This window comes from Bipolaris maydis (genome assembly GCF_028858645.1).
Source record: "Bipolaris maydis strain C4 unplaced genomic scaffold PSV08scaffold_5, whole genome shotgun sequence".
Taxonomy (NCBI): Eukaryota; Fungi; Ascomycota; class Dothideomycetes; order Pleosporales; family Pleosporaceae; genus Bipolaris; species Bipolaris maydis.
Window position 1 is genome coordinate 155,642 of NW_027093861.1, and position 11,859 is coordinate 167,500.

The 11,859-nt window shown below is 52.4% G+C and overlaps 5 protein-coding genes across 5 annotated transcripts; 1 reads left to right on the plus strand and 4 right to left on the minus strand.

Annotated features, from left to right (window-relative positions):
• Positions 1–643: 643 nt before the first annotated feature.
• On the minus strand, positions 644–2,753 carry PSV08DRAFT_220116 (Gcd10p family-domain-containing protein). The gene is made up of 2 exons (XM_014220859.2): positions 2,559–2,753; positions 644–2,489 (listed from the first exon to the last, which is right to left on the minus strand). Exons 1-2 carry the CDS (start codon positions 2,642–2,644, stop codon positions 722–724), a joined length of 1,854 nt encoding a protein of 617 aa, XP_014076334.1. The 5' UTR covers positions 2,645–2,753; the 3' UTR covers positions 644–721.
• A 256-nt stretch (positions 2,754–3,009) lies between these two features.
• On the plus strand, positions 3,010–6,041 carry PSV08DRAFT_220120 (uncharacterized protein). Its single transcript, XM_014220860.2, has one exon. The coding sequence runs from the start codon at positions 3,099–3,101 to the stop codon at positions 5,763–5,765; it is 2,667 nt and encodes an 888-aa protein (XP_014076335.1). The 5' UTR covers positions 3,010–3,098; the 3' UTR covers positions 5,766–6,041.
• A 174-nt stretch (positions 6,042–6,215) lies between these two features.
• PSV08DRAFT_176913 (uncharacterized protein) lies at positions 6,216–8,156 on the minus strand (the record flags this gene model as incomplete). Its single annotated transcript, XM_014220861.1, has 1 exon — positions 6,216–8,156. The coding sequence occupies one exon, from the start codon at positions 8,154–8,156 to the stop codon at positions 6,216–6,218; it is 1,941 nt and encodes a 646-aa protein (XP_014076336.1).
• Positions 8,157–8,479: 323 nt separating this feature from the next.
• PSV08DRAFT_220123 (Aspartate/glutamate/uridylate kinase) lies at positions 8,480–10,248 on the minus strand (the record flags this gene model as incomplete). Its single annotated transcript, XM_014220862.2, has 3 exons — positions 8,480–8,655; positions 8,712–10,054; positions 10,109–10,248. The coding sequence occupies 3 exons, from the start codon at positions 10,246–10,248 to the stop codon at positions 8,558–8,560; spliced, it is 1,581 nt and encodes a 526-aa protein (XP_014076337.1). The 3' UTR covers positions 8,480–8,557.
• A 1,346-nt stretch (positions 10,249–11,594) lies between these two features.
• On the minus strand, positions 11,595–11,854 carry PSV08DRAFT_349902 (uncharacterized protein; the record flags this gene model as incomplete). Its single annotated transcript, XM_014220863.2, has 2 exons — positions 11,595–11,675; positions 11,744–11,854. 2 exons carry the CDS (start codon positions 11,852–11,854, stop codon positions 11,595–11,597), a joined length of 192 nt encoding a protein of 63 aa, XP_014076338.2.
• Positions 11,855–11,859: the final 5 nt, after the last annotated feature.

Below are 11,859 nucleotides of genomic sequence, written 5' to 3' on the forward strand. Positions count from 1 at the left end.
TTGGAATGAACAGATGATATAAAGAAATCTATATGATGGTATAATCAATTCTTCAGAGTGGTTGACCTCAAAGGAACAAGAGAGCTGTACATCGTTTATATACAAGGTGTATTGTGCGTAAATGTGAAAACAGAGTGCACGTGTTCACTGTGCATTCACTCTATACTTGCGCCTAACGCCCAAGGGGTGTGGGGTGCTTTGCTAAAACCAACCTATGAGAGGCATTTGAGGTCAGGCGCCACTGTCATAGCGACATGTTTGTGTGCGCTTCCGCTGCGATTCCTGTTTGATATTCCTCATATGGTATAATGTCGTTCACTCTGAGCAGGCGAAGACTACCGTTGTGGTCTGGCTAAGGCTATTTTGTAACGCGCAGGTGAATGACGTGCTTTTCAGCTTCCAGGTTTACCGCTTCTGGCTGTTTCACAGCAAGGCATGGCTAGAGTATCATGTTTACAGAATATCTATCATACTCATTTGGCTTGTGGCAAGAAGACTGGATATTCTCGTTGTCTTATAAACAGGTACATAAGAGTTGCTGATTGTAAGCGCCGTCAGTCAACATGTTGAAAGAGAAGAAACGTAAAACACGGCAATCGCAATTGGTAATCATGACTTGAAAGGAGAGGATTCGAACAAGCCCTTAATATCGAGTACGATGCATTGAACTAGATAAACTGCACATAGCCATCAAATCATGTCCGAACCATTGACATAGTCTCTACGCCTCCACAGCTACCTGCTCATTCTCCCCAACTTTCCTCTTCTTCTTACCGTGATGTCCGCGCGCCTCGACTCTACCCTCAATGGGCAAGACACGAGTAGCAGTGAACAAGTAACCCTCGGCGCCACCTTTACTCGTCATCATGGGATGGGTACGCCCAGGGAGAACTTGCCATTGTCTTGCGCGCGCAGTCTGCAACGATGGCGCAAGAAGCAAAGTCGGATTCAGCGGAAAATCGTCCTCTTCATTACCACCCTCCGTAGTACTACCATTCGTCTCTGTGCCATCCTCAGACTTTGCCTTATGCCCATTGGTCTGTGTTGCAGATCCGAATTCTCGTGCTATGTAGGCTGCGCGGCGCTCTTTGGAGTAGTAATCGCATAGTTCGACTAGAGGCTCGACATTGGGGTTGTAGACGACTACCCTTCCACCGCCACGGACAAGAGGAACTAGCTCTTTCAGTACAGTCTTTGCATCCATGGCTGTGGCGACTACCAAGCCATCGAAGCCACCTTGACGCGTCTCGTCAACGACACTCTTGACGCGCTCCCATCGTCTTCGCTTCTTGTAGTACGTTCCTCGCTTTGTGGACTTCATTGTTGCAAGAACATCTTCAGAAATTACTTCTGGTTCATCATAGGATGGGTCATCCTCGGGATGGAGTAGTGAAAGCCATGATAGTGATTTGAGATGCTTGTACAGAGGATGCGAAACAGTGGGTGCACCATAGTCATAACCAAAGTATTTGAGATAGGAGAGGTTTGGTTGATTGTTGGGATGCAGGACGGTGAGGGTATTGGTACGCGCAGACATTTGGGGGATATGGGGCCGCGGTGGCTTCCTTGGTCTTGGAGGAGGATCTGAAGGGGCTGCAGTTGTCGAAGGGTCTGTAGCGTTTATAGGATTTGATGTGATGGTAGTTTCTCCATCAGCATCGGGCATAGCGGTATCTTCATCCTTGGACCGCAGGGCATCCGTTGTTGCTGCGGTCCCATTTTCGGCCCCTTCTGGAGTCGCGACGTCCTCTTCTGAGTCGGATTCGTCGTTCTCGTCATCAGGATACAAGATGCCCATTTTCTCGGCAAGTGATGCGGTGAGCAAGCCTCCAGTATCGTCTACAACAAGCCATCGCCCTCCCCCTATTTGACTGACACCATCTTCGCCAATGATGATCTGGTTCGTTTCTCCAGAGTGGACATTCGCCCAGCTGTTGATCAAGCCCAGTAGGTCTTCCCTCAGCTCCATGATTTTGTACGCCTCCTTCTCCAAGACGTACTCAGTGAGCAGACCGACATCCATGGGCAAGGCGGTAAAGCGCTTCATGTACTTCCTTGATTTTCGCAGCGTGTACTTGGCCAAAGAGAAGCTCGTCTTTTCGTCAATGGCATTGTGAGAGGCCATGATCTTGGCAATAATTTCTTTGCCAGACCCAGTACCAGCTTTCTTCAACTCCTCAATTTCAGCCATGGACAATTGCTGGCGTGAAGCATCGTCAATTGTTAAGCGATTATTGCGCATTATGACCTGACCATCTTCGCCCACTATGTCGAAGCCCGCACCAGCCTCGGCGCCATCGTCACCAGCCTCGGCATTGGGCGTATGGTCGCTGCCGAGAGCTTCGGCATGAAGTTCAGAGGCAGGAACGACGCGCAATTCCGTCTGAGATTTGCCGTCGTCTTTGTCGAGGAGCTCGTAGGTAAGATAGTAGGGCCGTCCGAGGATGAGGTTGGAGTTGAAGGTGCCAAATTTTCCAAGATTTATGGTACTTGGTTGCGTTAGCATAGTCTCCACATTTGTATGCACTCGGAGGGCTCACTCCAGCTATGCGACGTACGTATTCGGGGTGGTCTCGACAATCTTGAAGAGGCCCGACGGGAGCCGCAGGGCCACGTGCGTGTTGGGGCGAATGTAGGAATGCATAGTGGCGCGTAATCGTGCCCAGTGAAAGATAAATCTATTCCATATGCGACTGTGTTCTGGACGAGTGGCATTGATTTGGCGCACTCTGATCTGTGGCGGCGACGGGCGCAAAGAAGAAGTTCTGGAATTAGTGGATTGGGTGCAGGGATCCGAGGCCGAGGCGCCACGCCCGCACAGCCACATTCGGGTGCATCAGCCTCCCGCTTCACGTCATCGCCTCTGCTTGGTTCGCGACTTGGGGACTTGACTGTTGAGGCCGCGTATGCCACTCGGCTTTGGTGTCCTGTCCGATTATATCCACCACTGGCCCTAACCACCATCACTACCCCGCCCATCTCCGCCGCCTGCCTCCCAACCAACTAACCACCGCACCCTGAGCTTCGCTCGCGCGCATCGGCTTATCGAGAGCTGCGCCGAACCACACCACCACTCACCAGGCTCTCTATCACCGACCATGGTGCTCCGGAAGCCTGATGAGCAGGATGGCCTCGTGCCAGCGCCCCTCTCCAAGGCAAATCCTCCATACCCAACTACTCCCTCGGAAGAGTACGCCCCTATACTTCCCTCGACTCCCGATAACAGCATACGCCCGCCAGGCGCATCCAAGTCGCCAGCCTTCAACATTAAGACATCGCAAGACGCCCAGCCACCTAAAAATGGACATGAATCGGACTCCGACCTCAGCGACGACGAGTGGAACCAGACTGACGATGAATTTGAGGAAGTCGATCACCAGCAGGTGCCCGCTGCCCTGAAACCCGCCGGCGGCAAGATACCGCCTGTGCCCAAGACAACCAATGTCACCGACAGCCTTCCCAGCGCGTTAAGAGTAGGCCCGCCCACCGGTATACCCATCAAGAGATCGAATGAAAGCATGACATATATGCCCACTGGTGGCAATGCTGCGTCATACGGCGGCAGTGCTGCGTCGTATGGTGCCAGAAGCAACGTATCGGAGCAATCAAACGGTTCCATCCCGCTTCAGACCAACAATCCGTACCTGAAAATGCAGGCAACCGGGCAGAGCAACTTGGGCGGAGAAAGTAGCGAAGCCATCTGGGGAGACTCCGTGAGCAATGCCTACAAATACGATGCCCCAGTCGAGCTGCCAACCCACCAGACACCAAGCACGCCTTCTCATGAGATGCGCAACCTTGCCCTGGATGACCGCGCCCCATCCGCGCACCCTGCTCCTCCCGCGTATGACCCACCGTCCATTGCAGTGAACTCACCGACTCCACAATCCGAGCACGCTACTACTCTGATTGACACAAACCCCTGGGAGTCTGCGCCTGCCCAAGGACACTCTCAACATACTCCCTGGACTGTCCCAGCAGCCAACGCTAGCAGCAGCGATGTAGCTTCTAACGCGGCACCCGCCCCAAATGCTCCAGAGAATGTCCCTGCTGTGCAGCACACGCCGCCACAACCACAGTACACTCCTGAACCAACACCCCCGACTTCTGAAGAGAACCCGCCAGCACTGCCTCCAAGGATTTCTCATGAAGACTTGACACCTGCTATGCCTCCAAGACCCATTGACACTGGGATAGGCTCCAGCGTAGCACCTGGATTAGAGTCGCCTAACACTGCGATGAACCGACAGAGGAAAGAGCATTACCAAATCAAGCATGTGCGTTGGCTCGACGATAGCATCAAGGACATGCGCGTTTCGCCTATCCTTACGCAAAACTTGAATGGGCCGTGTCCACTACTCGCTCTCGTAAACGCGCTTGTTCTCTCCACTCCGGCAAACCTCGAAACTGCATTGGTTGAAACCTTGCGCACGCGCGAAACAGTCAGTCTAGGGTTGTTGCTAGATGCTGTGTTTGAGGAACTCATGTCTGGTCGACGTGGCGATGCTGCACAGGAACTACCAGATGTAAGCGAGCTATACAAGTTTCTCCTTGCGTTACACACTGGTCTCAATGTCAATCCCATGTTCGTCCCGGACCCCAATTCAGCCGCCGGTCATACCACGCTTACGAACCGAGCTGGTGCGTTTGAGGACACACGAGACATGAAGCTGTATCGGACCTTTAACATTCCCCTGATGCATGGATGGCTACCAGAAGCCGGCACAGATGCCTTTGTCGCCTTCAACCGTGTAGCGCCGTCTTACGAAGCGTCCCAGCTGGTCCAGTTCCAAGAAGAGGAGCTCAACACCAAGCTAAATGCAGGTGGCTCTCTGAATGAAGAAGAGCAACAGCTGTTTACGGATATTCATGCCATCAAGGAGTTCCTAAACAGGTGGCCAACTCAGCTCACTGACCATGGTCTCAAGGTCATTCGGGACAATCTTCAGCCCGGCCAGGTTGCCATTCTTTTCCGGAATGACCACTTCTCTACGCTGTGCAAGAACCCCTGCAATGGTCAGCTTGTTACTCTCGTTACCGACCAGGGCTACGCATCGCATGACGAGATTGTTTGGGAGTCTCTTATGGACGTCAACGGTCAGGGAAGTCAGCTTTTCTCTGGTGACTTCCGCTCAGTCGACAACAGCAATTCATCCTCGGGCCAGCATGGTCAGCAGTCTGGGAATCTCATTGACGTTGAAGACAATCAGGGATGGACTACGGTACAAGGCCGCCGAGGCAACCAGCAGCAGTCAGCTGCTTCGGGGGCTGATGCACAGGATACGGAATTGACATCACCCACTGGCCTTAGTAGGGCTGAGCAAGAGGATCATGACCTTGCGCTAGCACTACAGCTGCAAGAAGAAGAAGAGGATCGCCAAAGACGCGAGACGGAGGGGCGTGCACGCAACAATCAGGTACCACAACCTGGTGGTGTCCGTCCTGAACAACCTCCAGTCATACCCCCGCGTCGCAACAACATCACTGGACATCGTCCTGCTGCAGAACCTGCTCCACCTCCAACATACGAGGAAGCATCTACAGCACCACGGTACAACCCACCAGCAGGCCACCCTGCCAACCCCGGAGCCCCTATACCTCAGCACGGCAGCGCATACCAGAGCACAAGCGGTATCCGCCCCAACGCAGGGCGCCCCATGGGTTCACCAAACATGGGTCCTGGTAGGCCTGGAAGAAGACCAAGTGCCGGTACAAACGGTCCGGGTGGTGCAAATGGAGAAAGGGAAAAGTGCATTGTCATGTAGATGCCGCAAATCTGTCTCGCGCGAAGCACTTTTTGTTACTTGATACTAACATAGTTTCTATGCTCGCTTTTTAGGGATCTATCCGATGTCCCTTGTTGTGGTTGCAATGTCAACTAGATTTTGTAAACTTGGCGTTTGTTTTTTGTCATGTGGAGGAGGATTGGCTATTATTATACCCGGTGTTTTTGTGGAAAGTAAGATTGCTGTCTGGTATCAGTGGATAAGGACTAATTAGTATATGGAAATTGAGATGCAAGTGTACTATGGTATTCATTATCAGCCCCATCATCGATTTCTGTGCTATCCATTCCATACCTCCAGTCCTGTTCCTAACAGAAAACCACCAGATGATTGATTTGATATCTCATTCCTCAAAAGGAAAACCACACACGTACACAACCTCCAGTCTCTCAACCTCGAAGAAAAAACAACCCCATCATCCCTTAAACCTTACATGAACCGCTCAGCCTGCCTCATCTTCTCCTTACTCTCCATCCTCGCCAACTCCCTAACCCACGCATCCTGCTCTTCCTGACTCTGCCTGGACACACGACACGGCTGCTGCTGTTCCCCATCTCCCCTCGGCGTCTCCGCCTCCCTCTCCACCAAAGACGCAGTCTCACACCTCCACGACACGCTACTCGCCGTACTCGCCAAGCTCCTCCTCACCCTGCTGTGAGTGCTATACAGCGACGTACTACCAGGTGTGGGGCGTAAGGCGGGATGCACATCGGTATCGTACGTCAGGGTGCCTGTAAGCCGGAGTTCTGTGCGTTTGCGCTCCATTTTCTTGAGTTCGTCGGCCCAGTCGGTGAGGTCTTGGAGGGTGGGGGCGTGGCGGCGGGAGGTGCGGAGGTCGGAGTTTACGATGGGGCCGGTGGTGATGGTGGGGATGAAGGGGGGTCGGGGTCGGGGGTGTTGGGTTGTGCTGGTGGAGCGGTGGGAAGTCGATGTCGGGATGCTGTTGTGGTTGCGGAAGGGGAGGTCGGAAGGGGGATGGGAAGAGGGTGTGGGGGTGCTGGTTGACCTGTAGCCTGGTGTGCGAGTGCAGTCTTGTGAGTCTTTGATGCTGTATGCGTTCGTTGAGATATCGCGAAGGATGCGTTCTCGAGTTACTGTGTTCTCTTCGACTAAGGAGACGCAACTGCTGCTTGCACTACGCAGACTGCGAACGAAGTTCTCGTAGTCGTATCCTTCGTCGTCGCTGCTATCCTCGTCTCCAGCTTCAGCACGACACTTGACAATGTACTCTGCGTCATCGACTACCTTGGTTGCCCACGCACAGTGCACTGCTTCCTCGGTAAGTTTCACTTCTCGATTCTGGCGCCGCTCGCGATTCATACGCAAGAGATTGCGTTGTGCATCAAGTGTAGTACTAATCTCCCCTGTGTATTCATTGATGCTTAACCATGAACCAACATCTTCTAGCTTCTGGGCCGTCTGGATGCTGTAATTACGGAGATGGGAAGCTTCGTCATCGGCGAGCTCTTCTATCTTACACCGCAGAGTTGGGTCGGTATGCATCGAGAGGTCCAGCTGGCACGAGTTGAGAACGTATTGCGAGGCTTGCAGTTCGTCTTTGGGCTTGACCATGGATGGGTGGATGACATCGTGTTGGCCGTCAGAAGATAGGCGGAGGGCGTGTCGGTTGGCGCATAGATGGAGAGCCATCTTCTTCACGTCTCTACGTACTTCATCGTAGGCCGATTTGGCATCAGGGTCGTTGGGTGGGTCTGACGCCCAAAGTCCAAGTGGTACGGCAGTGATGCGCGTTGATGCGACAGAAGCTACACTCGCGGGTGTCTTGGGCGAGAGAGATGCCCATACACCTCCCTCAGCAAAGGCATTCTTGATGGGACCTGAAGTAGCAGATAGTGGGGTTGGAGGACCAGAAGCCACGACATCCCACCGAGGTCGTACACTTGCTAAAGAAGAGGTGACGATACGCGGGAGGTGTGCTGGGCGCAATGGATGCGGGCCCGTCGACGAGGTGAGTGACGAAGAACTGGAGCATAGTAGCCGACGGATGCCTTTTGCAGTGGTCGAATGTGTAGGCTGCATTGGTGGATGCCATCCAAATACGATAACGTTGTCTTCTTTTGCGGCCCGCTCAATCCGGCGTACAACTTCCCTCCACTTGGCTTCCGTAAACCACTCTCTACACCAATAGATAACCCGCTCCCAGAAGACCGGGTGCTGCTCTTTTTTTAGACCCCTCAAGCCCCATTTCTCATGTTCGCTCAGCTTCTTGCCTGTGAGCGGGGATATCTGTATCTTGTTCTTCTCTTCGTCCACAGGATCTTCTACAGAGTCTTCGGTAGGGGTTTGGATGGGGGCTTCGACGGGGACTGCTATGGGGTCTCCAACAGGGTCTTCCATAGCGGCTTCCATACAGACCTTGATAAGGCCTCCCACTGAAAGAGGAAAGAAGACTTGTCGGAGGTTTTTGGAATAGCAGTTGTTACCTGTCTGTCAGTCTGCTGCGATTGTGGGAAGAGTTCTCCGACAAAAGTCCTACCTATACAGTTGCCAAGACCGGGCGTGAAAGTGAAAGCTGGTCAGTGAGCAGTTTATACAAAGTGGAGTCAAGTCGCGCGCAAGCATTGTTCAGTATTTGCACGTCGTGTCAGGGTCCGGACATTGTGCAAACCTGCAAACGCGCAATTCGAGGTGAAGCGCCAGCCAGACGAGAAATAGTGTGAGGTATGCGAAAATGAAACGAGTCACTGGCTTTAATATTATGTAGCAAGTCTCTTCAAATGGTATCCAACTCCACTGATGCAAAGCAAGACCTATTCTAAAAATGTAAAAAGATTTGTATGTACAACGTTAAGGGCGCGGTCTGCTTCACGCTCCTCAATGACGCAAGATATGTTAATCTCGCTGGCGCCTACGTTGAATTAGCGGCTGAATTATCCAAACATACGAGTAAGAACTGCGACATACCTTGCGAGATCATTTCGATATTGATGTTGTTTTGACCCAACACGCTAAAGAACTTGCCAGAGATACCAATCATGTTCTTCAGCTGCTTACCCACCAAACTTACAATGGCCATGTCAGGTACGATGTCAATGGTACCGAGGGCACCAAGATCATTGACAGCGCCTTGGAGGTCCTTGGACTGAATCTTGTAGTCGTCCTCACCTCCGCCGCTTAGAAGAGCAGACTCGGAGTGCAAGGCCATGGACACGTGCACCTCGGAGGAAGAGATGAGATCAACAGACAATCGCCAGTTGTCAAGGATGTTGAAGATGTTCATCAAGAAACCATGGGCACGAGTACGCTTGTTGCTGTGAACGTTGAGTACAACAATGTTGTGCTTGATCGTTACAGCGGTGGGCCGCTTGGGCCCTTGAAGCTGAGTAAGGAGACTCGAAGAGCGAGTGCGGAAGAGTCCCGTATCCTTCAAAGGCGCATTGTCGTCAATATCCCGGAGGTTGTCAGGGAAGATGATGGTTCCAGCATTGCGTGGGTTCATGACGTTCTTGATGCGAATAGGGATGCGGGCGCGGATGACCTGCTCCATGGTGAAAGGGTGAATGACTTCGGATCCGTAGAATGTCAATTCAGCAGCCTCTGCAGGGGTGACGCTGGGGAGGAGCGCGGCTGTAGGGACCTTGCGCGGGTCTGCGGTGAAGATTCCATCCACCTCTTTCCAGACTTGCAGTTCCTTGGCCTTTATGCCAACGGCAACCAAGGCGGCGCATAGATCGGTATATCCGCGTCCGATTGAAGTCAAGAGACCGCCGGGCACGTTTCCAAAGAAACCGGTAATGACAGGGACCTTGTCTCCACAAGCTTCCACCTGGCTGGCCAAGTCCGCAGCCAAGTCCTTGTAGAACTTTTCCTGCAGTCCTCCTTTGATGGGCGCGTTGGGCTTGATCACGTCGCTGAGGTCGACGAATTGGGCAGGCGTACCACGGTCGTTCAATATCGCGGCCATGTAGCGACAGCTCAGCTTCTCGCCCTTGCTGATGATCTTGTCCTCGGTGTGGTTGGTGACCTCCTCGAGATGCTGGGCCGACTCCAAGATCTTGATCAGACTCTCGCACTCAGCGTTGACCTCTTGGGTGTAAGACGCCAGAATTTCTGGGCTCTTCAAAATGTCCTTGCCCGCCTGGATATGGTCAAGACGGATGGCTTCAACAATCTCATCGTACGCCCGGTGGTTGGGTCTCTCGGCAGCTCGAGCGGTACGAAGGAGGCGGTTGGTGGTTCCTTCAAGCTTTGTGTTGCTGCTGCGCGCAGAGCAGACAATAGCGGCACGGTTCGTCTGAAGACCGACTCTGTGAAGGGTTAGTGGGTTGTGCTCATCTTGGGCATTCAAATGGGCGTCGTACTTGACAATGTCCGCTATATTCTCCGGGAACTTGCCGACACTTGTACCACCGAACTTGAGGACCACCCATCCTCCAGGAAGATGCTTCTCTTGCGTGTGAGCTATCCGCTCCGACTCGTGTCCGTTTGTGTATGCTGACATTTTGAAAAGGCGGCTTGTCGAGTTGAGCTCTGGTCAATTGCGGGTGCAGATTTTTCTGGGGAGTATCCAAGTGGCGAAAGTGTCTTGGGACGAATGTGTTGGGCAGTGGATGACGTGTGTAGTGCGAAGTATGGGGTTGTGAGGATTGAGCGAATTCTCGAGTGCTTTTAGCGGGGAGGCCTGAGTCAAAAGTTCGCGCCCGCAATCGGCGCTGCACACACTGCAGGGGATGCAGACGCCGCGCGACGCCAGCGAATCCTTCGGGCCGCCGACACAACTGCGCCGGTTAGAAGAAAACAAAAATGCTGCAGGGACGGTTCGGTGCATGCACGCCAGCTGGGCCTTGGTCCGAACGGTCGGCAGTTCAATCGCAAACGGCTCACGTGCTCGAGACTGTCTGCTGTTTTTCCCTTCTCCCACTCTTTGTCGCTGCCACTCTTCGACGGCTCCAGCTGGTTTTGTGGAAACACCGTTGAGGAACCCAATGGTCTGTTATAGGCGCTGTGACACCGGGGCTTATCAGATGCAGTCAGACTACCAAGTGTCCGTTGCAAGACTAAAGCGTGCATATCCGCACTTAAGGTTCCATGCACTCAGCTGAGTGGTTCTTCTAGGTTCCGGTCAGGAATGCGCAAAATAAGGAAGGTGACATACTTTCGCCATATTGCGGAGCGTACAAGTTTTGGGCAAATCCCGCAGCCGGAATATTCCAATTTCAATCATGAAGAGCGTGCCACATAACATGCAACTAACACAAGAAACCACCAAATCCTACAAAACCACAGAAAAGCGGGCGTCTATGGCTACACGTACATTTGGTCAGAGGCCTGCTTGTCACCCATTCATTTCTCGCCACGTTTCCTGGTTTACCTGATGCAATCCACATGATGTTGATTTGATTGTATCTTGTCGGATCTGGTCTCATAGCTACCAGCATGAGACGAGAGCAGTGGGCTTGAGCAGCTGCCCGCTCAGGATATAAGTCTGATATTCAAAAGTAATCAGAAGAGTCAAAATCTGCATGACAAGGGGGGTTAGGTGCGAGAAACCAGACTTGTGCATTAAACCTGATTCACACCCTCAAAATCTCATTCACATTTGCATTCGCATCTACAGTTACGATCCCACGTCTCATACGTTACAGCTTTGCACTTGGGTATCATCGCAACTCTGAAACCAAAATTCCGCCGGTATTAATACCTATATAAGACTCATGGTTGTCATCTTGACCATCGCATTGCAGGTCCATCTCATACAGACAAACAGCAAGCACCACCGTGTGGCACTGTTCCTTGAAAAATTGCGCATGAAGCACGTCATTCAAGATCCTCGAGAACTACTTAATATCAACAGCAATGGCTGACAGGGATTGAATGTGATCCCTTTCCTGCAAGTGCTAGCAATGGAAGTTCTTCATTCTGGACCCACTGCATGATTCAAAGTCAGTTTCTTGCGCTATTGCCCTAGTTTGCTCCTCAAAGAAAAATACACTTACGTGCTCAACAATGCATCTGTCATCCATACGGAACTCCTCATCAATCTCCCTAAACTGCCTTTTGTACTCGACCCAGCCCTGAGGATACTGAAAAGTTACGCCCAGCGGCATGATGT